Below are 24088 nucleotides of genomic sequence, written 5' to 3'. Positions count from 1 at the left end.
CAAATGCTTTTAATATGAAGCAGAAAGCTTGTGTTTGAGAAAGGGCTTTAAAACGGGAGCAAGCTGCGGGCTTATGGCTACGTACAAGGTGTGAACATGTGCACCTAGTGTTAGCTCTGCTCTTTAGCATCACCTTTTCTCTGCTGCCCTGGCAAGCCCTCGGCATGGTGAGATGGGTAGAGCTCTCCTTCACCAGTAGTGAAAGCATCCTTGGGAGTTTCAAAAGCAATACGTGGTTGGCTCATTGGACCTTCATCTTGAGGACCTGACTCTCATTTTATATACATCACCTCAGACAGTTGCAAGGCCCATTTTAAGCCTTAAACAGTATCAACAGCTCCTCACAGCCAAAGTGCAAGTACCTCTATGACAAGCCCATGTTCCCTTGCACGCACTCTCACTCCAGCTGGTCAGGAGTCATCCCTTACTATGTGTAGTCAGATAGAGGAGGCTTGATTAGGTATTGTACTTCTTCCTACAGTTTCTTATTTTCCCAGTTCACCTTCTTAAATTACAAGCAGATTAACCCAGTCAAAATGGGTTAAATGAGAGGCAGCTGGAAGAGCAGGGCAACACAGAAGAGCATGACATGGGCCTGAGCCCCTCACCAATGCATCTAGAAGTTGGGTTGCTGGGCAAGCAGCATGGGTGCCCTCCAGATTTCCTCCAAGACAACAGTGTGACCAAATTTACCTTGTGTCCCCTTTACTTCTCCCCTCCCAACTGCGAGAATGGTGATCACCTTCCCTGGTGCTTTTGTCCCGCTGCTGCCCTGGGTTACCATCAAGGTTACACCCAGGGGTGCCCAAGAAATGGCCATGAGGGTGGTCATCTTCTATGTGGCACAGTGCTCTGGGCAGTCCCTGAGCCCAAAAGTGGAAAACCTGGACATGCACCTCAGAAGGTGACAGAGCAAAGCATATGGTGGCATATGACAGAAGGGCACATCCAGCCTGGCCTGGGGAGATCCAGAGGGCTGTCGTGTGGATGCTGTGCCTGTAGATGGCACCTTTTACTCTGCCTCTGCTGAGCAGGAAAGCAAACAAAGTAGCTGGAAAGTAGGGCTCAAAGTTAGGAGAAAGATGCTTCTGGTGTGTGGCACGAAGTGGCTCAGGGTCATCATCCCCAGGGGAGAAAAAGACCTGGCTCCCAAAGCTGCCCTCCCCTCCCTGCAACTGCTCTTGCTCAAGGTGGGTCATTGCAATCATCACCAAATGGTCCCTACGCTGTGAATATACTAACATTCCCTATCAGGAGGAAATTACACCACGGGCTGTTTCAAAAGCCAGTGAAAAGCACTTGCAGCAGCTCTGGGAGTTGGTATGAAGTGTTTTTTTATTACCCTCATGAACCCCTTCTGGAGATAAAGAGCCCAGCCAGAGGCCACTGGGCACTCTCAGTGTCCTTAGCAGGGGACACGTCCTGCCTACTTCCATGAGGACAACTTGGGCCACAAAGGGAGACGACGTGTTTTCCAAACAGGCTGCTTCGTGTTCTATGAAGAGCAGAACTTCAGGGCTTCAGCCAAGTCTGTCCAAGGTGGTCTCGGAAGGCTTTTTGGAGGCTCAGTTTCTGGTTGCACATTATCACCATGTTCCAGCTCTGGCTTTTGAGTCCCCATTGCCCCAGCCTGGCTGGGGATGTCTGGTCCAGGGGTAGCTCAGATGCACCCACCTGTAAACATGAGCTGGAAGATCCCCAATGAAGGCTGCTGTATGAATTGGGCACGTCCTACAAACGTGTCCCCAGCTCCTGCCCTTCCTACCATCTTTAAACTCGTTTGTTTTACCCTCCACAGGGACTATCACCTTACAAAGATGCAATTTGAAATGTACTACTTCTATATTTCTAAAGGGAAAAAAAGAAACCAACCGGTCTTTAGGCATTTTTCTTCTGCAGAGGGAAAAAATGGGAGCAATCCCTTAACTTTGCTCAGATTCCTCTCCAGCCTCCACTCATAAATTCCTAAACAAACAGCATGATCTTAATATTGGCCTTAAGATTCTGTGTGAAATGGACCTGGAAATTAATTTCACACCAGAAAAAAATGGCTTAGCATCAGCCACAGCACAGGTGGTCAAAAGAAAAACCACACAACTGCCATACAAACTAATTCTGCAACTCAGGTGAGAAGGTAGTACAGGGGGGACCTGTCTTCCTTTGTGCTGCCATCCCAACCCACACCATGACCTGGGGTGCTGGAAAGCCATGGGCGGTGGAGAATACTACCATCCCCAAGGGGTTTGTGGGCTGGGGGGACAAATTCACCTGGTCACCCAAGAAGTGAAAGCAGGGGACGGCGGCACAGGCTGCTTATTCCTGTGCAAAAAAACTCTCCTGCACGTTTGCATAGGTTTTGTTTGCTGAAAAAGGATGGTAGTTTGGGGAAGTACATCCAGGGATCTGTGTGGGACACTCCTGAGAAAAAGGAGGTGTGAAGAAATGACCGATGATACCATGTTTTATGCATTGGTTGTCACGCAGCTGATATCCATGCAGACTCTGGGGTCCGTGGCAGGCACAGAAAATTCAGTACCTTAGCTGGGCAGGATTTTTCATGTGCCTGAATTTTACCTGCTCTCCATGTGCTATTTCATCTATTCAAAGATTTAGAGAAGAACGGCGATTGCAATTCTGGCAGGAGAATGGCTGGGGAAGGCAGGGAAAGGAATGATGGGCATCGGGAAGAGCTGGATGGAGAAATGTTCTCTGCTTAGATAGAAAATGAGAGTGGGAGAAGCCCTGCAGTACAATTTCAAGGTTGAGCGAGTGGTGCCAGGAGTCTGCAAAGGCTCTGCCTAGCTGCTCAGCTTTCGCAGGCAGGGTGAAAAGGGGAGGTCATGGGAGCTGGCTCAAAAATATAAGGTTCCCTAGTAATGAGACCATGGAGAAAGGCTGGGATTACAGGGAGGTTATCCTAGCCCTCCTGCTAACTGCCATGCTCCCTGTCTTGTACAGCTGGCACTAATTGTCGTGGCCTCCGATCTGAGTGACAACAGGGAGCATCCTTCTACTTGCAATACATCACTTCATTTTAGTCACTTTTTTTTTTTCCACTCAGATATGAGCTTGTTAAATGGCAATCGTGACGGCGCAACCCCTGTGGCCTGCGTCTCAGAACAACGTTGCTTTCTTCAAACAGGAGCTTGGGAACATCAACTCAGTAAGTTGGTTCAAGGTCCAGCTATTGCTGTTGCTGTCTGATTTAAATAAAGTTTGACAGAGAGATACAAGTTACAACACACTGAATTCCTCTGGGTGAAATCCCACTAGTCCTCCCCGCTCAGAGGGAAAGGCTACAGCCGGGGCATCACTGCGGATTGGATCAGGAGTCCAAGCCGGACCCACAGGCTAGGAGGAACTTGGCTTACTTAGCCCTGACTTACGTAAAACAGGTGATAGGGCTTCAAACTGGCCAGGATGGGATCTGAATGCAAACCACCCAGCTTGCACGCTGAAAATCACAGTGAGAAGCCAAGGCAATAGGAAGTAGGCAAGTATTAAGGAGAAGCGTGGTGAGCTTCTATTTAAACAGAGACACTAATCCAAATTCATCATGAGAATCATTAAGTGAGATGTCACTTGTGGAAAGTCAGAGTGGCTACAGACAACAAGTGGTCCTGAAATTCATCTTCAGGTCACTTCATGTGTAGTTTGGCTTTGGTGTCCCCTCCCTTTTTTTTTTTGTTATTTCTTCCCCTAATTTTACACACATGGTTGGGATATTCACGATGCGAATAACCTTGCTGTGTACATGCTGCCTTTTGCCAACGAAGAGGACAAGGGAGGGATGAAAAGCCCAAGAGGAAGAAATGACCGGGACTGGCACAGGCTGAGCTCAGCAGGATGCTCAGAGCCCTGCACCAGTTACACTTGCACCCACTGCACTTCTTGTGACCTGCAACTTTAGGACACACTCAGGTACTGTGTGAAAATCCTTAGCAAACCCAGTACAATCCAGATGTGATGGAAGTGAATTATTTGCCAGCACCTTACTTAATTGCAGGCAGATCGTTTGTCAGGGATATTTGTTTTTAACTCTAAAGCGGCTGCCCGCGTGCTAGGACTGGTTCTGGTGTACAACATGGAGCTCAACCAGCTTCTGCAGCTTTACCAGGTTTGGGAGAGCCCTCTACCCAGCAGGGGAGAGGGCGGCATCCCCCTGGAGGGCTCCCCACGCTGGGTGGCCACTGCAGAGGTCCCTCCCCGGGGCAGAGTTAAGGACACCAGGAGCAGATCTCTGCCCAATTCAAATCAATAAGCCCAGGAGCTGTGATAATTGCATGATTAGCAGAAGCTGCTCAAGAGAGGCAAGGGCTTAATTATCCCCTCCTGTTCCTACAGAGGCAGTTGTCCACTGCTGTTCCAGGAGGAGGGATGCAACAGTGAGTCGGTGGTAAGGCTCCCAGTGCTGGAGGGTTCCAGGAGGGACTTTAGCAGCACTAACTCCACTTGTTTAGTGTTTTAATTAAAGCTGCTTGCGATGGGCTTTAGTGCTAAGGTAAAGCTCCTCCAAGCCACAAGTGGCTGGAGGCGTGTGTGCACGTGCAGAGCAGGACCCAAAGCCCCAGCCCTCCTGGTGTTTGGGAACGCAAGGATGATGCTTGGGGCTGCGTCACCACCTTTGCGTGGCACGGTTGCAGGCTTTATTGCTTTCAAGAAGGCAATAAATGGGGTAAAGTGGGGGGATTGGGTTGCCTTCCCTAAAGCTGCTTGCAGGGAGGGCTTGGACCAGAGGCAGGGACTTGCGCCGTGATGTCCTACTGGGTTTAGGAAGGCCAGGAGGACCTGGAGTCGCAGGAGACCGGTGGTAAGAGCACATGAAGGGTTAGGTGGAAACGTACATCGTTGGCATGGCAAAAATAACACCGTGTCTGTAGAAACCGAGGCCCTGAGCACCCGAGGGAGAGGAGCTCAGGAGGAATAACAGCCGCGTGGCTCTCCTGGCATCCCTGCGAGCGCGGCGCCTGTATCACTTTCCCGCTCATATATGATTTACGCGCTGCCCAGGCCTGCCAGTCGGTCTGCGCACAAAGGTCATAAAATTAATAATAACAGCAAAAACAAACCAAAAAAAAAAACCAAACTACAAAAAAAACCCTAAACCCCAAAGCCAATTAAACCCAAAGAGGCTGAGTTAAACTTCACGTGTCCGGTACCGGCTCGGGCTGGAGCTGGGTTTGAAGAGACTTATGTTATGGGGAACAACCCTAGGGGGGAGCCCAGGGTTAGGGGGTTCGGCTGCCGCCCCGGGAGCCCCGGGGAAGCGGGGCTCGGCGCTGAAATACCCGATACCTGGGCGAGGGGCGCTGCGCCGCCCGCCCGCAGCCGCTCGGGCTCCTTCCCCACCCCTTCCTCCTCCTCCTCCTCCTCCTCCAGCTCACTCGGCTGGCGAAGGGGGGGGCATGGGGGGTCGCCGCTGACAGCGGGCACCCAGACCGCCGCCACAGGTAATGCCCCGCGAGTTTTTCTTTATTCCGCGGCCGCGTCTTTATTGGAGGGGGGGAAGGATGCTCGGGGGATGCGCGGATGCGGAGCCGCCGGCATCTCCCCCCGGGGGCAGCTCCGTCCTCCTTCCCAAACCTCCTTTATCGGCTCCTACTGAGGGGACAGCTTCTTGGGGGTCAGCCCCTGGCATCGTTATTATTTTAAGGGGGGGGGGTCGCTCAGCGAGATGGTTTCAATGGTAGGATACGGGGAGCCCAACCTTTCTGAGCCATAATAATAAACGAGGCGCGTTGGTACCTGCTGTCGCTGCCCCTGGAAAGGCAAGCACCCCCCGAAACCCACCCTCGGCTCCCGGTTTGAGTTGGGCTGGGAGGTGTGGAGCGGCAAAGTTTCTCGGGAGAGGCAGGGCAGGGCTGAACTTCGCGGAGATGCGAGGCAGAGATGCTGCGGGAGCCCAGCCCGGTGGGACTGAGGTGTCGGGAAAGAGGGGGTTTACTGAGTCCCTTCAGAAATGTATTAAATGGGAGAACAGCTTTGCAAAATTACTAACTTGCCCTGAATTTTTATTTCTTGAGAAAAACCACTTTTTTTTGGGATTCCACCCCCCCCCCCCCCCCCCCCCCCCCCCAGCATCTTTGCTTCCATCTCTCCTTAATCTCGGACAAAACCCGCAATGCTCTTTTATTTAAATAAATATTTTCCTATGTGCTTTTCCTCCGCCAGGGGAGATTTAGGCTGGACATTAGGAAAAAATTCTTCACAGAAAGGGTCATTGGGCACTGGAACAGGCTGCCCAGGGAGGGGGTTGAGTCACCTTCCCTGGAGGTGTTTAAGGGACGGGTGGACGAGGTGCTGAGGGACATGGTTTAGTGTTTGATAGGAATGGTTGGACTCGATGATCCAGTGGGTCTCTTCCAACCTGGTTATTCTATGATTCTATGAATACTGACCTCCGTGCACATCCAACTTGGCGTTGAACAGACATCTTTAGCTTTGAACTGCCTGGAGTTGTCGCTGGAGCCTTTATTTAGAGAAAATGCTCAAACTTCAAGAGTCTGGTCCCTATTAAAACCAGCCAGCTAAATCACGTTATCCTTCCTTTTAACTCACAGAGTTTGGGGTTCGTTAGGGGTGTTTTGCCTGTAAGCTTTTTGTGGCAGGAGTAGCTTTTCCTTAGTGTTCTTTGGTTTGATCTATACGGCACCAGCCCCTTTGTTCTGATCTACGATTTTTGGATGCTAAGTGAATGTAAATAATAGCTCGTGCTTGCTTGCAATTAAAAGTACAGGTGTGAGGCTTCATTACCGGCATTTAATTGGGAAAACACAAAAACTAGGGTGTTGGTAGTTAAGACCTGTCTGAAGGGGGGTAAAAAAGCAAGAGACTAATAAGGCTGTTGATAGAAAAAGGCAACGGTTCTTAAAAAGAGAGAAGCAGAACTGGGGTACTTAATTGGCTGAATAAAAGGATGCAGAGGATGAGGTGATGTGCTGGCTGCGTGCAGGTGAAGAGTAGAGCTGGCTGTTGTGCAGCATGGGACTCTCCCGTGGGTACCCTGTGTGGGAAGGGTAAATCCAAACCCAGTCGCGTGCCAGCACCCTCTTGCCAGATGCTATTGTTTTGCCAAGCTGCTTCTACTCTCTTGCTCATTACGGTTTTTGGGAAGGGGGTGTGTGGTGTGGTGTTAGGCTGGAATCGGAAGTTTCCTATGCCAGCGCATGGGTTTTTGTTGTTCGTTTTCTCCCATGTTGGGGGAATATCCCTGTTGGGAGTTCATCCCTGGGATGTGACTGATGTTGAGGGGGACAGGAGGGCTGGCAGAGCTGCCCTTCCCTGGTGCCCACCGTGGCCGGGCTGCAGGTGATGAGCCCGACACCTTCCCGGGGTCTTCCCAACGCATCCTGCGGCAGCGTGGGACACATCGTGCCTGTGGCCTCGATGTGGGATAGTGCAGTGGGATAGATCTGATGCATGAATTATTTTTATTTTTGATGGAGCAAGGTATTCCCATGGGAAACTCGCATTTGTCAAAATCCAGGTGGGTGTTTCCTGGGAGGGAATTTTACCATTGTATTTCCCCTTCCCTTGCCCTGAGGAAGGAGGAGAGGAAATCCCTTTGCAGTTCCATTTTCCTTATCCATTCCTTCTCTCCCCAGAGCCAAACTATCTTGTTTTGGGAGGCAAACTGTGGGTTTTGGAGCATCAAGTCAAGATACTGCTGCGGAAACACAATATTTTGTTTTAAGACCAAGTTGTAAAACACTCCCTTTATGGGAAACTGTAAAAAACTATGTTCTCTTTCTTTTCTTTTTTTTTTTTTTTTTCTTTTTCTTTTCATGACACGTGGGAGGGACTGTTTGCAAGAGGTGGAAGCCATGGTGCTTGTCTGTTTGCTGTAGCTGGGCCTGGGAGGGACACACAGCCCATGTGCAAAGAGGCTGTGTGTTGTGTTCCTCACCCCTGACCCAGGGGCATCACCTGAAAATAGTGGGGAGGTAGCATTAGAAACATTGTTCTCCAGAATAATGGCCATAGTATAGTAGCTTCTCTGCTAACCTGATGGAACTATGCAAAGAAAAAGGGCACTACAATCTGCTTCAGAGCATATCCCGGGAGCAGCTGGGGTGGTGAGGATATCTTAAAAAGGATTTAATTTATGAAGTTTCTTAGAAGTTCTGTGCAGATGGTCTTGAGTACAGATTATTTTAAAATTTAAGAAGCTTTAGGATATGGGATTGGCTTGATGAAGGGCTGGTCTGTGGCCTCTTGTTAGGGTATAAAATATCCCAGCTGCTTGCAGCCGGGCTGTGCAGGCTGGCTAATTTAACTGGAGGCTTGCTTTGTGAGCATAAACAGTTCAAAGCGCATCCCAAAACTTCTGTGTTTTTTCCCCACTACAGTGTCCTGCTTTTTGCAATAAGACTTATAATGTTACAGAAGAATGAGACTTAGTTTGGGGCTTTCATGGCCCAAGACCTACAATCATGAGGATTTGTGCCTTCGTGCCTGTGTTGCTGTTGGATCCTATTTCAGCATGCAGATTCAGCAGCTGAAATGAGGAATCTTGGTGCTTGAGGCTCAACCAAATCTTGGTAATGTCCTGGAACTTGCCTGTGGTTTAGTAATGACGAGGACACTATAGCAGAGACTGGAACACCGTATGTGTACAGGCTGTGCTGTGCAGGCTGCTGAGCTCAAAGCCTCAGCCAGCATGGTAGAACTCCTTTGGACGTGGAGTCTGGTGGCGCGTGTTGGCACGTGGCTCTGCTGGGTGCTGGCTGGTGTGCTCCATAAATGATCAGAGGGGCCATCCCAGGCATACGTTGTGTCTTTTTCTGCTAGACAACCTAGCAGAAGCATCTGCTTGAACCCATGCCCTGAGGCCAAGGACTTTGCTGGATATGTCTTTGGATGAAAACGCTGATCTGGATGTGGAAGGACCATAATATCCCCTCCCTAGCCTCTGCCAGAGCCAACATTGCAATGAGGCTTTTTTTCATCCTTAACCCAACTTGCTTTACCCTGTTCTGTGCGTTTGATACAACAGCTACTCTTCAAGGGGAAAAAGAGGTCCTGCTTGTGGTATGCTGGGGTGAAAGCCACTAGGAGGAAAATCCTGATGGCAAAAGAGGGATGTACTGGTACCCAGGCTGCTGCAGCTTTGAAAAGGGCTTGTAGGAGAGGGACTGGAGAGCTTGGAGAGTCCTCAGCCATGGGTGGGGTCCTAGCAGGGCTTGCATGACCTAGAGCCTGTCGCTGGTGATGAACTACTGTCATTAATTCAAATAACTTCATCTCTGCTGGATGCCTTTGCTGGATGCCTTTGCCTTTCAGTTTGAACCCCTGCTCTCAGGGGCTCCTGTTTGAGATTGAGGGATTTTGTGTATTTCCCCCCAGTCCTAAATAGCCTGATCTTCCTTTCCCTGTGCTGTCTCCACCACTTTGTTTTTGGAGAAGAGAAGTCCCTGAGGAGATCTTATAGCACCTTCCAGTACCTACAAGAAAGCTGGGGAAGGACTGTTTACAAAGGTGTGTAGTGATAGGACTGGGGGCAATGGGTGTAAACTGGAGAGGGGCGGATTTAGACTAGATATAAGGAAGAATTTCTTCACTATAAGGGTGGTGAGACACTGGCCCAGGTTGCCCAGGGAAGCTGTGGCTGCCCCATCCCTGGAGGTGTTCAAGACCAGGTTGGATGGGGCTTGGGCAGCCTGGGCTGGTGGGAGGTGTCCCTGCCCATGGCAGAGGGGTTGGAATTAGACAATCTTTAAGGTCCCTTCCAAACCAGATTGTTCTATGATTCCCCCTCCTAAAATTTCAGCTATCGAGTGATTAGCCACAGTGTGCCCGCGGTGTAACTCCATCAGGCAAAGCTTCACTTTTATTAGTGAGAACAGCCAGTGGGCCTTGAAAAGGTCTATGGCAGCAAAGTGCCTCTCGCTGAAAGTTAAGTGAGCTTTGTGTGAAAGCAGCAAGGACACTTCTCTCATGATTTGGACGAGGCAAGAAATGGCCTGAGAGCTTTTGCAGCTCAAGTTGCTCAGTGTGATGGTGGGTTTTTTGGGGTGGTTTTCTTTTTTTTTTCAGTTTGGGTTGTGGTTTCTTCTTTTCCTCCTCTAAAGCACCCTTATTTATTTATCTTTTTGAGATTTACCTTTCCAGCTTGCAAGTAGCCTTGTTGGTTCTTTCTAGTGATGCAAACATTTAACTTGGAGCTTTGGAGTAGCTGGAGGAAGGGAGACTGGGTGAGATCCCAGGGGTGTGTGTAACTGGGACCCTGTGCTGATGGGGGCTTGGAGTGGTGGCTGCTGTGTTTGCCAGAGGAGATAAAGTGAAGCAACTCACTCATCTTCTTTGGCAGGGCTTTTAAATGTACTTTGGTGGCTGATTGTCGAGAGCTCCTGTTTCTGTGGCTGATGGCTTGCTCTTGAAGTTGATGCTGAGTTTCTTACTGCATTGCTTACACTGTTATGGGTGTGTTTCTTGGAAGCACGCTATAAGATTTGCTACTGCAGCATGGTTCAAAGCTGCACCTGAGTGTGACAAGAAGGGAGGTGCTGTGCCTGTCCCTCTGTCTCTGCAAATACACTGCCCTGCTGAGCCCCACAGCTCCTGCTCTGCAGGGACCAGCCTGAGCGAGGGGGCTTTAGCCATAGCCATCTATCGCGTCTGCTACAGTTGCTTGATATTCTGTAAATGGAACAGGCAATGCTTAGATGAATGCTTTTTTTCTTTAATTCCACTTCACAGATGTCTTCTCTTTCTTTTTTGAATTCTTATTTATAAAACCCAAACCAAACAGAAGTTGTGTGCTTGCATTTGAAGCAGTGCAGGCAGGAGTGCCCCAGGATCAGAATATGTAAGCACAGACTGCATGGCAGCATAACAAACTTGCTCAAAAACGTTCTGTTGGTGCCTAAGGATGTTGGATGCTTCTCCTGCACTGTTTTGGTGGCTGTGCTTGGAGGTGCAGCCAGGCTGCTGCCCGGCCTCGGTCAGCAGGCAAGCTTTCCTTCTTCCAGGCAGGGCACAAGAAGAAAGCATCTAGCCTCCTGTTCACCAGCTGGCTTTGGGTCAGGCCTTCAGCATCTTTGCATTTGCCACTTTATCTATTGCTGTATGGTTTTTCCAGAGTCTGGAGAGAGATTCCCATCTTGTGAGACTAGACTGTGCATGCCATTTCACTGAGTTCAGCTTTCTGTCTCCTCCTAAAGCAGTAACCCTTACACTACTCCCCCCTTTAATGTTTTTTCCCCTCTTTTTTTTTTTCTTTTCTTTAAGCTAAGCTCTGTTGCTGTAGGCTACTTTTCCACCTTTTCATCCCACATTAGCTTCATCTCCTCTGCTGCCCTGCTGCTCTTTTGCTGCCTTGCCTCCACCTGCAGCCCAGGAGAGCTGGGAGCCTATTGCCTTGGTCTTGCCAGTCTGCCTCCTGGTTTAGGAACTGCTGTTCCAGCTTATGTGAGGTGTTGTGATGGAAAATTCTTGCTTGTCACCATAGGCATCATAGCAACCAGTGCTGGAGACTCAATAGAGCCAGCACTGCCCTACTAAAAAAAAATAAAATAATTGGATACCTCCTCTTCTACCTACCCAAGAAAGATGCTGCCTTTGCTCTACAAGGATGGGTGGCAGCAACTGCTGCAGCAAAGAATGGGGATCCCCCTTCCCAAAGTCCCCAGGGTGTTATTTTGATGTTGCAGGAATGAAGAAGTGAATTGGATGCTGCTTCTCATAGCACTAAATGACTTTCCTTGGGGATACTGTGCTTGGGAGATGCTGTGGTGGAGGATTTGCGTGTTGTGGAGCTTGTCTGGTTATCGGCGTTACCTTATGGCAGTTGCAACGACTTGGAAAACCAACTGGACTTCCTACCCAGGCCAAGTTTTCCTGCATGGGCTGAGAAGTTCAAAGATGACATTTCCTTCTGGCCTCGGGCTGTTGGTTAAACAATGTGTTAATGGTTTGTTTCCTATGGGAAAGCAAACCTCTGATGGCTCCAAACAAAATGTTTCCATTCCTGTCCTTGTTCTGAAATGGGAGTAAACTGCTGAAAGTGTGGGAAACTTTCATGTTACTAGTTTAAATACCTCGGATTGGTGCTTGCTGGGATGCTCAGAGCGGCTTGGACTCGCTGTCGGCTTTATGTCCACCTAATGGACTGGGTGGGAAGAAAAACACCCATACCTGTCTATCCTCAGCTTTGCTTTGGGTTTTCTGCAGGGTACAGGAACAGGCTGCCCAGGGAGGTGGTTGATTCACCTTCCCTGGAGGGGTTTAAGGGACGGGTGGACGAGGCGCTGAGGGACATGGTTTAGTGTTTGATAGGAATGGTTGGACTCGATGATCCGGTGGGTCTCTTCCAACCGGGTTATTCTATGATTCTATAATTGGGTAAAGGAAAGTGAGAGAGAATCTCTCATGCTGCTTCTCCTGCGAGCACTGTCTTGGGGCTTGTGGGTTGTGGCAGCCGTGCTCACTGCTCTGTGTGCATTTATCCTCCCCCCTCACCACATACATACAAGTACGCTGGCCTGTATTTATTTAACAAGGAGATTTTTTTTTTTCCTTCACTGCAGGGAATAGAAGAAAAAAGGGCAAATTTTTTCGCTGGGAACAAATCTCATTTTCAAGAGTCCTGACAAAATGAGCCATAAAATTACAATATTTCAAAGTGCTTCGTAATTCTAGCGCGGATGGCTCTTCATCATGGAATCTGAAAGCTCAGAAAATATAAAACTCATTAGATTAAAATAAACCACCTACTGCGTGGAAGAAAAGCTTATTTATCAATATCAATTTACTTCTGATTACCCTGTTCTGCAATTTGTTATTTTTAGGAATTATGATTTGTGTATTGCTTATGCCAATATGTGTGGGGGAAAAAAAATAAAATAAAATTAACTTTTACTTTTTTTCCATTTGAATCCTACTTATTATAAAGACCTGGCCTAGAAGCAACATGACGAAGAAAATGTGAATTTCTAATGGTGCTTCTGGCTGAGTACTAGAGGGATGGAAAAGCTGGGAAAGCAGGAGCTGCTGTGCCTCTGCAATAAGCTGTGTTTTAGTGTGAAGCTTAGTTTCAGGCAATGGACTTTAAATAAGATTATGGTGGTGGCTTCTCTGATGCATGTTTGGTAATGACTCTTATTGGAGCATCTCCTGGCTCTTCTTCCAAGGTGGCCAGTGTGATGGAGGGAGCTGGGGAGAGTGGCCAGAGATAGAGTGCTGGGGGCAGAGAGGTCTTCCAGCTGCTGGCTGGATGCCACAGCGAAATTGTGGTGGCATCTCAGGATCTTCCACTCTGCCTACAAAGGAGCAAGTGCTGTGGGTGGGCAACGCTGGCTGCCAGACTCCCCTTTTTGTGGGATGTAATTTGTGCTATGTCGTCGGAGAAGGGGCTTTTTGGGAAGGCAAGTATGTACCATTTCCTCGCATGGAAGCCATTTGGGAGATGCTTTGATTTACACTTTCATTTCTTCTTTATGCTCCTGGAACAGCGCAGAGCAAACAGAGGCTGACACTATAAATTTCAAGGTATGAGTGTCGTAGTGCTGATTGGGGAAGTGAAGACCAGGTGGATGGGAGAAGAGCTGGGGACTTGGGGGGTGATTAAAGATGCCAGCAGCAGCTTGAACATGAGAGCATCTCTGCCAGCAAGGCACAGCCACTGCAGAAGCCATTGCCGTTGCTCTGATGGAGGCAATTATGTGTGTTTTGTGTGTGTATGAGCCATTCTCATACGCAGGCTCCCCAACAGTACACATAAAAATAACCAATACAGGTGCACAGCCTGGAAGCTGATGCTTAAGCACCCTGGGAGCAATACTTGGCCCAGGCTTGGCAGAAGCAGGAGTGTCTCTGCTTCAGTGTCTCATGGAGGTGAGATGCTGGAAGGCTCTTTGAGCCTTGTTGCCAGCTTTGCTTGGATTAATGTGTGCCAAGGACTGGAGCATGTGGTGTTCGGGCTCTGTCTGTGATGGTTGCCCTGCCCTTTGGCCAAGCTGGTGGGACCTTTACCACAGTTATGGATGCAATAACGCTGTCGAAGCAGCAAGAAAGCCGGTTCCTGGGCTTAGAAAGGAGACGTTTGTGGCAGGTAGGCTGAAAAACCTCTGTATGACCTGAGCAGCTTCCTAAACTTTAAAGCTCTGGACTTCTTTGCAGTGAGGTGTTTTGGTGGTAGAGGCTCCTCCGGTTCCCATCCATTGCCAGTTAATGTGGTTCTGTCTAGTGCTTCTCATGCCCTGGGGAGCGGTTGCCAGTAGACTGGGAAGTCTCCGGTTCAACATTAGTGCTTTTGCAGCCAGGAGGCAACAGTTAGGTTCCTGGAGATTACTTGCCCAGAGAAATTATTATGCTGGAAACTGCACCAAATGCTTCCTACAAAGAACCTCTTTCAGGCAGAAGGTGCAATTTAATACACTCTTAGTCACAATTTTTAAGTTCTCCCCAGAGATTTTTCAATCCTGTTCCTAAATTTGCAACATTTGAGTGAACCATCTCAGAAAGCCAGTGAAGAGCTGCAATATTAATGAAGACAGACAAAATCAAAATGACATTTCAGGCAATTACTTACATAATGAAGTGACTGACTTGGAATATACAATATTTAGATTTATCTTGACACTCAAAAAGGGAGGCTGTTAACTGCCTTTATATCTACATCACGTAAATTGTTTTTCCACTGCCCTGTTGCTTTTTAAACATGGTCTGTGAAGCTGGAAAATAATATTTCCGCTCACTTGAGCTGATAGCGGTGCTGTTTTAGAGAAAGTTAGTGTTTCCCTCAATGGCATTTTTGCTCAGAAGGCAGAGGGAGAACTCGGTGTTGGGCTGCCTTTGCTCATCTCTGTTGCATCCTTTCTGGTGGCAGCATGATGAGCTTTGATTCTGCATCTCAGGCTTGATGCTGACCAGGCATATGTGGGGGCTCGAAATAGCAGTGTTGTCTCTATTTGAGATTTTCTTCTTCATGAAACCTATTAAGGGGCAGGGAGGAGAAATGGAGAAGTTTGGGGATTTTATTTGTTAGTCTATTCTGCTCTTGTTGGCCAAATCTAAAGATTTAAAGGGCCTGTTAGGATGCCTGGCTCCTGGGGAAGAGGTAATTTTTGTTTAGAAACTGGGACTTGGGTTTGACCTGCTGACACTGAACACTTGTCAAACTTGGTGAAAACTGGAGGATTGAACAATACTGCCCTGTCCATTTGCCCTGGACCTAAAGTAAGTTTTCTGGGGAGATGGATGTGATACACCCAAAAGTTAAACAGTGCTGATCCCGAATGCCTTCTCGCACTTATGCTGAATTTCCTAAGGATGCACAAAAAAAGACCACAGCACCATTTTTCTTGCCTAACTGCAAACCCTTTCCTCCTAGAGACACTCTTGTGGCAGAATAACTGAAGAAATTAGAATCTGGGTCCCTTTCTGTGGTGACAGAGTTGTTACGAACTGTCTTCTCTAACATATAGAATCATAGAATAACCAAGTTGGAAGAGACCCACTGGATCATTGAGTCCAACCATTCCTATCAAAGTAAATATCCATCAGTAAAAATAAAATATGTGTAGCTATTGCTTGGAAGGCCCTTTTGGGGCATCCATTGGGGTGGGGCTGGGTTGCTGGTTCCCTTGTAGAGGTAAGGACCACAAGGTGCTCATGTGTCTCTTGGGGGTCAGCATCCCACTGCCACCCTACATCCTTAGCTGGGCTCACAGATGTGTCCTATGCCTATCACAGTGCCACACTTTTGGGTAACTCTGCACATCGTCTTTGTGTTTAGTGTGTATGGAGCAGGGTGCTGAGCTGCTTCTTCCAGGGTAAACTTAGGTGATGGGCAGCCCTGGGTAAGCTCTCTGAGTGCTGCCCAAGTGGGAATCATGCATATCATTGCAGTTTCTTCAGGTCTGTTGCTTTAGAAATCTGTTTTCCAAATGCTGCCTGGGCTGGGTGACCCAAAACTTGCTGTGTAGACAACCAACTGCAAGTGTAACAAGTCCCTGCTTAGGCTAGTAAATAGAATATGTGCTTTATTACTTCTTTTGGCCCTTATGGGCTCAGGTCTGTGCTTGATTTCAAATGGGAGTTGCTTATGCAGAACTAGGGGTTCATCTCTGCTGCCCAGAAGGCTGGCTGTCATGTGTGCTCTCTGCCTTTTGTGTCCCAGGGTCTGCTGCTGTGCAGATGTGCTGAGCTGGTAGGAAAATATTCCCCTGGCCCACATCTTTCACAGCACCTGCAGAAATACGGAGAGCTTTGGAAACGGGTCACGGAGATGTCCTGTCTGCTTCCGAGGGGGATCTTTGGCTCTGTGTGAGCTTGCCTGGGGGTTTCCGTTGTGCCTGTATGCTGCGTATAACGTGTATGATTTATACTTACCTCTGGAGTGGGATATTTTAGAATATCACGTGTATAAATATCCTTGCAAAGTGGGACTTTGTTGAGGTTTTGTGGTGTTGGTTCAGAAAGAGCTTTGTATTTAATGATCTGAAAACCATGCAAGGATGCAGCCGTGCTAACCAGCTGCCTGATGCTGTTTTATACTCTTGCCTCACTCATTGTGGGGAGTCATGTGCTGTATCAAATGTGAAGCCAGGGAAATTTGAGAAGCAGAGAGGAATGTAGGTGCAATTGCAAGCCTGTCTGCTCCTAGGGCTTTTGCAGTGTCTGTTTTGCAGCCACCTGGGTGGTTTGAGAGGCTTGAGCTGCTCTGTTTTCTCCTCCAAAATCCCAGTGCCTCTTCAGTGATTCTGGGTCAAGCTTCCCATGCAGCTCTGCCAAAACATCTTAAATTCCAGTGCTGATTGTTTGCTGCTGCTTCGTTCCTGGGTTGCAGCAGCTCTTCCTTACTCTCACCATCCTTCTTGGTGTTTGAGCCGCTTGTCTCAGCTGCAGCTGCTCCTGCTCCAGGACTGCAGAAGTCACTGGGGTTTATTCTCTCACACAAGATGAGCAAATACGCTTGGGAAAGTGGAGGAAAAAACAAATGTATCGTCTTCACCACATTAATCCTGGTGCTCGCCGAGAGAGTGGTTAGGGCTGTATGATTCAAGAAAGTGGTGAAAGCATTCTTGGGTGAAGAGCCCTGTATATAAGCCAAATGTTAACCAAATATCAATCTCTTGGGTGTCCCTTGCAGCAGTGGGGCACCAAGGCGCAAGCTGGGACAGGGCTGCATTTCTGAGCCTGCTTTGGGGAGACGAGGTAATATCCATAAAGTGATGAACTTGGCTCTGCCTTTTGTCTTTGACAGGAACCATGAAGCGCCACGCTGCTGCCAGCAACTTTCTGCTTCCCCTCTTACTCCTGGAGCTGGTCTCTCTGGGTAAGTCTTCTGTGTATCTCTAGTGCCATGTTCTTCTCTCCCTACCCGTCTTCCTACTCGGGTCTTAACTTTGTGAGTACAAAGGTTAATATTTGCTGCGTTTGGGGTCTCCTTATGGATATCTAAAGGCAGAGCAGCATTGCTGTGGTGATGGGGAGGTGTGGCTGGTATGAGTAAGCAGATCACCCATGTCTATCACATGTCCCAGGCTCCTGCGTGTTTGTGCTCCCATGCAGCTGCTTTTCTCGGAGGCAGGAAAAGGGCGCACTTGCCTTCAAATGACCCATCCTGGGAGAGAGCAAGCGGGACTGGAAAGAGGCTTGGAGGAGGTGGATGTGCTGGTGAACCCAGCCATGACAGATGCTCCTAAGGCATCTCAGTGGGAAGAGCTTGGCAGCTTCCAGATGCAGGTTCATGGTCAAAGCTGGTGGTGGACCTGGTGACAGAGATGGCATTAGGTCATTTTATGTAAATAAACTGTAAAGGAAATTGGAGGGAGTGGATAAAAGGCAAGGATGTAAACCAGAAGCTTGTTAGCGGTGCAAGAGCAGAAGCGTTACTGGAGGGTGCTCCCTGTGCTTTCAGCAGCAAAAATTATTACCTGAACTGGGCTTTAATATATGCTGTGCGGGAAATAACTCCTCTCTGAGCTGCAAAGCCTCTTTTCTAACTCCAGCTGGAAGGAAGGGCAGGGCTTTGGACAATCGGAGCCTCTCCCACTGCTGGGCTCTGCCCTGTCAGCATGATGCTCTTGGTCTTCTCTGGCATGTGGGCTTCTGGCAGGGTCCAGAGGGTCCAGCCTGGCTGCTGGGTAGGATCTTGTGGGACAACTGTCTTCTGGTGCAGCAAATGGGCTCTTGGTCCGGGCTTTGATCTATCCTGGGATGCATAAATACTGCAAAGCCCTGTGAAACTTGGGATTGTTGCATGAATGGGCCCGCCTTGGGTGCTGGAGAGGGGCAGAGGGAGGCTGGGGGGGTATGTGCCTGTGTGGTGCTTGCTGATAAACGATAGCAAGCATGTGTCTGCTTGATAGCACTGTGTCCTTTGGAATAAAGGCTTTTTCCTCTTTTTACCCCCTTACTAAAGCCTCAAGATGGCTTGCACAGATTGGCAGCCTGATTAAGCAGTCAGTGGATGACATTAGCTGTGACTGACAAGTACAGTCCATCTCCCTCTGGTGTCTTATTGGATCAAATGTAGCCTCACTAGTGAACTACCCTGTCACTCCTCTGGAAGGAGGAAAAAAATAAGTGAAAAAGACAACCCAGTGAGTTCTTTGTCTCAGTCTGAGCCTTCTAAAACTTGCTCCCTGGAGAGATCGCTTGCCACAAGCAGTCCAGTGTGTCCCGTTGTTGGTGGGATGGTGAGTTTTTCTTGCCTGGCTGGGGCTTCTTCATCCCTTCGTGTCAGACGCAGCCCCCGTGGCTCATGTGCACAGCCCTGCTCCGGGTGCCTGGTTGGATGCAGTAGATTAGCAACATCAAGCTGCGCAGGGAGAAGCAGCGCAGGGAAATGGGGATCTACCTCTTGCTTCTAAACCGTGCCCTGCTCAGGGCTTGGTTATCACATCTCTGAGGAGTGCCTGCCCTTAATAAGCAAGCTCTGGCACTGTTCTTGTGCCTGGGATGGGTAGAAGCATGGGCATGCCTTGCCATGCAGTCTGGGGAATACGAGTGATAGAGCTACTCTCTGGGAAGGCTTGTGAAGCTCCCAGTGAGGCAATTCGGTAGGGTAAAATCAGAAGTGCAGTATGAGTAGGCTTGGTGTGTGTGGAAGAGGATGGTTTAGCTCTGACGTGGCAGTGAAGTCTGTCTGCTCTTAACCAGCTACCACTGCAACCACCAGAGGTGGGCAGAGGCTTTCATTGTCTCCAGGTTAGGAGGGACTGAGGGATGCTAGGTAGAAGATTGGCTCCATGATTGCCATGCACTTATATGAGTGGTGGCCAAGGACAGGAGTACTGTCTCTAATGAGTGAAGAAGCAGCAGAGTTTTATAGGAATAATTGCAGCAGACGTGGAAGACGTGGGAAGAAAATCTCCCAGCATATCAAAACAGCATGGATTGTGATCACTTGGAGCCTGTGGGTAGCACCCTAAGGAGCAATAAAGTGTTATACAAGTGTGTGGTGGAAACAAGGTTTTTCTGCCATGCACCTTGCTGGGGGAACACAGGCAAGAGCCATGTTGAGGGATAGAGGGAGGGTATATCCCAGGGTACAGCCAAGTGACAGCAGCAGTCTTGCAGAAAGAAAATCCAGCTGTGATTATCCAATAGATGAAGCTACAGATGATGGCTGGTTCACAGTGATGCCTTTAGGAAAGCACAAATACACTTTCAGGTTACGTGGTGTGTGCCTGCGATTCCCAAACTAATTTCTGTGAAAGGACCGATGGGCCAAAAGCAAACAAAGCGTTGACCTGGATTAAAAGTGAAAGGAAAACTTCTGGCCATCCTAGACTAGGTAGCAGGATGTACGTGTGGGGGACCTGTGCTTCACAGAGTGGTTAGGCACCGTTTGACAGAACCTAGATTGTGAGAGTAAGAGCTTATGGCCACATCTGAGATGGAGAAAAGGCTCCTGAAGGTGCCTAAGATGCAGCCCTTGGCGCTGGTCTGGGCTGTGAGGGAGTGGGAAATAGTTGTGCTTGGGATGCGAGTGGTGAGGCTGATCAGGGGTACAGGACTAATGAGGCTGTCTCTTCAGCCACAGCATCCCTTTTTATTTTTGGGGGTTGGTTTCCATTTGTCATAGCGTGCATCTTTTGACCTACATTTTTGTATCATTCAGATGCTTTCTCTCCACCCCCTCCCAATGCGCGCTGCCCTTTAGAGTTGTGACAGGCAGTGTGGGGACAGCCTTGCTCTTTTTCCTGGCACTTGTAGCCCAAAGCAGAATCCTGCCTCCAGTTCCTCCTTCAGCTTTCCCCAGCTCTTGGGTGCCAGTCACCTTCCTCTCTTAACAGAGAGATCCTGTGCACTCACAGGCTGTGACAGTTCAAAAGCCTCCCAGCACCTGATGTGGCTGGATTTGGAAGCCTCATCTTATTTTTAGTATACTGGTGATATTAAGAATTGTAGTTTGAAATAGAAGGGTTTGCAAAAGTGACTCCCCTGTTGGAAGTGCTGCTTGGTGTGTTTCAGCCTCATCTGCCCTCTTCAAAGCCTCCTGGCCCTAGCACAGCAGCCATGTATTGTGTGCTTCGAAGCCTCTGGAGATGCCATTAGCTCTAAATAACCCATTTTGTCAGGGTTCTTCTCATTTTCTTTCCAGGTACTTAACTCCAGAGGCTGAGATTTAAATGTGCCTTTGTGAGAGCACTGCCTCTAGTGCTTTCCCACTTCTTGAGGTGTTCAATAAACCTAGTGCCTTGGGAAAGAGGGGAGTTCTGAAAATCCCTGCCCGATTATTATGGAGGGAGCCCAGGCTGCTCCCTCATCCCTTTCCTGTGTGCCCTCTGAGTGGCTTTCCCATGGGTGCTGAGCACATTTGTGTGGGAGGGCAGCTGGGACTTGTACTCAAAAGGTCTCGGGAACATCTCCCTCTATCAGGAACTTTGGCAGATAAAGAGGATGCTGAAACATAGAATCATAGAATCACTAGGTTGGAAAAGACCCACCAGATCGAGTCCAACAATTCCTATCAATCACTAAACCATGTCCCTCAACACCTCATCCACCCGTCCCTTAAACACCTCCGGGGAAGGTGACTCAACCCCCTCCCTGGGCAGCCTCTGCCAGTGCCCAATGACCCTTTCCATGAAAAATTTTTTCCTAATGTCCAGCGTGAACCCACCCTGGTGGAGCTTGAGGCCGTTCCCTCTCGTCCTGTCCCCTGTCCCTTGGGAGAAGAGCCCAGCTCCCTCCTCTCCACAACCTCCTTTCAGGTAGTTGTAGAGAGCAATGAGGTCTCCCCTCAGCCTCCTCTTCTCCAGGCTAAACACCCCCAGCTCTCTCAGCTGCTTCTCGTAAGACTTGTTCTCCAGGCCCCTCACCAGCTTCTCTGGTCTGGTTCATGTTTCTTAAGTTGGGATGCTGAAGCGCAGGGCATGAAGGGTGGAGGCAAAGTATATTGTGGTTAGGAGGGAAATCTGGACACCTGATCTCACCAGGGGTTTCCTATGCCTTCGCTGTTGCAGTGCAGCTCAGGTACTGCTGCAGGTGATGCTCCACAGTAGCTGTGTTGAAAGGAGCCTGTCTGAATCTTCATCGGGTGGGAGTTTGTGTCGGGGTGTCACACTGCCACTTTGCTGGTAATTTTCTAATTCTTGCACCATTTTGGGACTCGATTTTGGCTTAAACCGAAGGTGATTACAAGGGGTCAGAGTGCAGAAGCACCGCTCCACTGCTTTCAGTGAGACTCCTTGCCAGGGGCTGTGCATGTGATTCTGGTCCTACCTCTTTTGCTCCTGGGACCGGCTCCTGGGACCTCCCCATCAACAGACAGGAACTGTTTTGACTAGACCAGTTCAAACCTCTGCTTGCCCATAAATAGTCCTATTTTTAATGCTCGTCAGCTAACTGCATTTCTTAAATCCTGCAGACTTGTTTGGCTCTGGCTGTGTATTAGGGAATACCCATCCCTTGGAGGCAGCCTGGTCAACACCAAACCTCTTGGAAAATCATTGTGTTTTCCCGCTGGCACCTCTTTTCCTGCGTCCCTTGAAATGTAAATCTTTTCCCCTGGTTGACTTTTCCCCTGGTTCAGGCTGCCATCGTTGTTATCCTACAAGCTCTGCACTTGACTCTCGCCTAATGAGGCTGCAGTCTAGGGACAGGCTCATGAGCTTCTAGCTCCACAAAAAGGCAGCAGCCTGGTTATTAAAGGTGAAAGAAGGCAATTAGAGGGAAAGGCGATCGGATGATGGGAGAGGGGAGGTGCACTGGGTTTTGCTGGGATGGCTGACAAGGCAAAAGGCTCTCAACCGTGGGAACAAAGTGAAGGTATTAATCATGTGCTAAAACAATAATTGATGTTCCTGATCTCTGAGCTCTTGGCTTCCCCTCTGCCTCCACCTTGCAAAATAAAATGCTAAAAAACATAAGTCCCCTGGAGGAAAGTGGCTCCCCAGCCAGCTTCTGTGGGAGACGGTGTGATTCTTTCTGTCATCTTGTTAGCCCTAGTCTTGGGGGCATCCCTTTCCATCACAATGTTGAGTAGAAAATGTGAATCTCTGCGCCCCAAGCCTCTCTTGGCTATGCTGGTGCGTGCACGACATGTCAGGGAAATAACATCTTGCTCTTGTTCTCTTCCCAGGCTGGGGCAATCGGCTGCCGTACTTCATAAACTACTTCTTTGACACCTACCTGCTGATCAACGAGGATACTCCTGTGGGTAAGTGGGGCATGCTTGTGGGCAGGTGGTACGATGCTGCTGATCCTCTAATGGAAAAGGATTAAAGAAATGCTTTTCTTTTGAATGACAGATGTTGCTTATTTTTCTTTATTTATTTACCTAAGGATTGGTTTTCAGTAAATGCAGAAATCGACCTGGTCATTCTCAGCCTCTTTCCAGGCTCTCAGTCCATTAAACTTGTACTCTTCAATCAGAACTTGTGACTGGTTTTTGATGCTGGAGGAATCAATTGAGAGTGGAAGGTGGCTGGGATGGAGGCTACAGAGGCCCCTTCTTGCATTTACTGCCACCTTTAATAACATGGCCTGAGTGGCACCCTTCTTAAGAAAGGACTCTGGCTGCACCTAAGTTATCACTGGAGCTGTTGAGACTTGAGAGGTCTCCTCTAGCAACTGCTCAGCTCAACTAGGGCATCCAGCTGAGGCTTCTGTGTCTTCTTAGTTGCATTTTTTGCAGCCCATGGTGTCCCGCTTGTGGGATTTGTGCTGGTGTCCAAGTAAGTAGGTAGGCAGCACGTGGACTCCTGGGTGTGTGATGTGTCCTTGTGGGAAGGCTTGCTGGAGCCCCATCAGTCTGCCTGGGGAATTTGGTCTTGCATTGATGCTCGGGTTTATTTACAATGTGAAATAATACTGAAAACCACTGCTTGGGTGCCTTTGCTCACAGCACTGCAGAAGGCAAGCTCTGAGCAATGTAAGGAAAAAGACCTGACCTCATTGTAATTTCTTTTCCCAATTTTTTTCGCCTTGATGGCTTGCATCCCTGTTATTTTTCGTACCCTTCCTCAGTGAGTCCACCCCTTATCAGACACTTCATACCTGGTTTCTTTGCTTTGCTGTCTCTATGCTCCTTGGACCTTGATTGCTGGTGTCTCTGTGAACATGCTTAATGCTGAATGTGCCCCAGACAAGTCCCAGGGAAGGAAGTAGCTAAGCAAGAGCAGGACCAAAAGCTAGTTGGGAACAGCTTAATGGAAATTCTTCCTTACCATGTACATGGTTCTCAAAGTACTTCAGCTTGAAATACCTTATGGGAATTGGACTGAACTTCTATTTTGGCTGAAAATGGGGGGAAGATTTCTGTCAGTCTGCTTTCTAGTGAGATATTTTGTAAGTAAAATCGTTCTCCAAATTGCTTTGGAGGTTGAATTTTTTTTTTTTAACTTTGTATTACACTGTACAGAAATGAAATTCATTCTTAAGAATATTGACACCCTGGGATTTTGTTTCTAGATGCACCAGAGAGAAATGTCAGCCCTGAAAGTATTGACAAAAAGCGTTTCTGTGTATTCTGCTGTTGGTAGATGTTTTCTGGGTTAGGCTTACTAACCTTAAAAAAAGGCATCATCTGGAAACACCTTTCTTGTATCATGACTGGGCTGTAAGTAGCAGAACTGTATGTGATGCCTTGTGCCTAGAGAGCACACAGCTTGTTTTTTGGGGTCTGTTAGAA

General features: G+C 48.6%; 1 protein-coding gene across 1 annotated transcript in view; it reads left to right on the top strand.

The window, feature by feature from the left end:
* Positions 1-5336: 5336 nt before the first annotated feature.
* CDH23 (cadherin related 23) overlaps positions 5337-24088 on the top strand; it is a 219312-nt gene continuing 200560 nt past the window's right edge. The window contains exons 1-3 of the mRNA XM_069863405.1: positions 5337-5450; positions 17207-17278; positions 22538-22615. Coding sequence (XP_069719506.1) covers positions 17212-17278; positions 22538-22615 — 145 coding nt within the window. The 5' untranslated portion in view covers positions 5337-5450; positions 17207-17211. The remainder of the gene's footprint in view (positions 5451-17206; positions 17279-22537; positions 22616-24088) is intronic.

The sequence above is a fragment of the Phaenicophaeus curvirostris genome, chromosome 9 (genome assembly GCF_032191515.1).
Source record: "Phaenicophaeus curvirostris isolate KB17595 chromosome 9, BPBGC_Pcur_1.0, whole genome shotgun sequence".
In the NCBI taxonomy this organism is placed as follows: Eukaryota; Metazoa; Chordata; class Aves; order Cuculiformes; family Cuculidae; genus Phaenicophaeus; species Phaenicophaeus curvirostris.
This window is presented reverse-complemented; position numbering and strand designations above follow the sequence as displayed.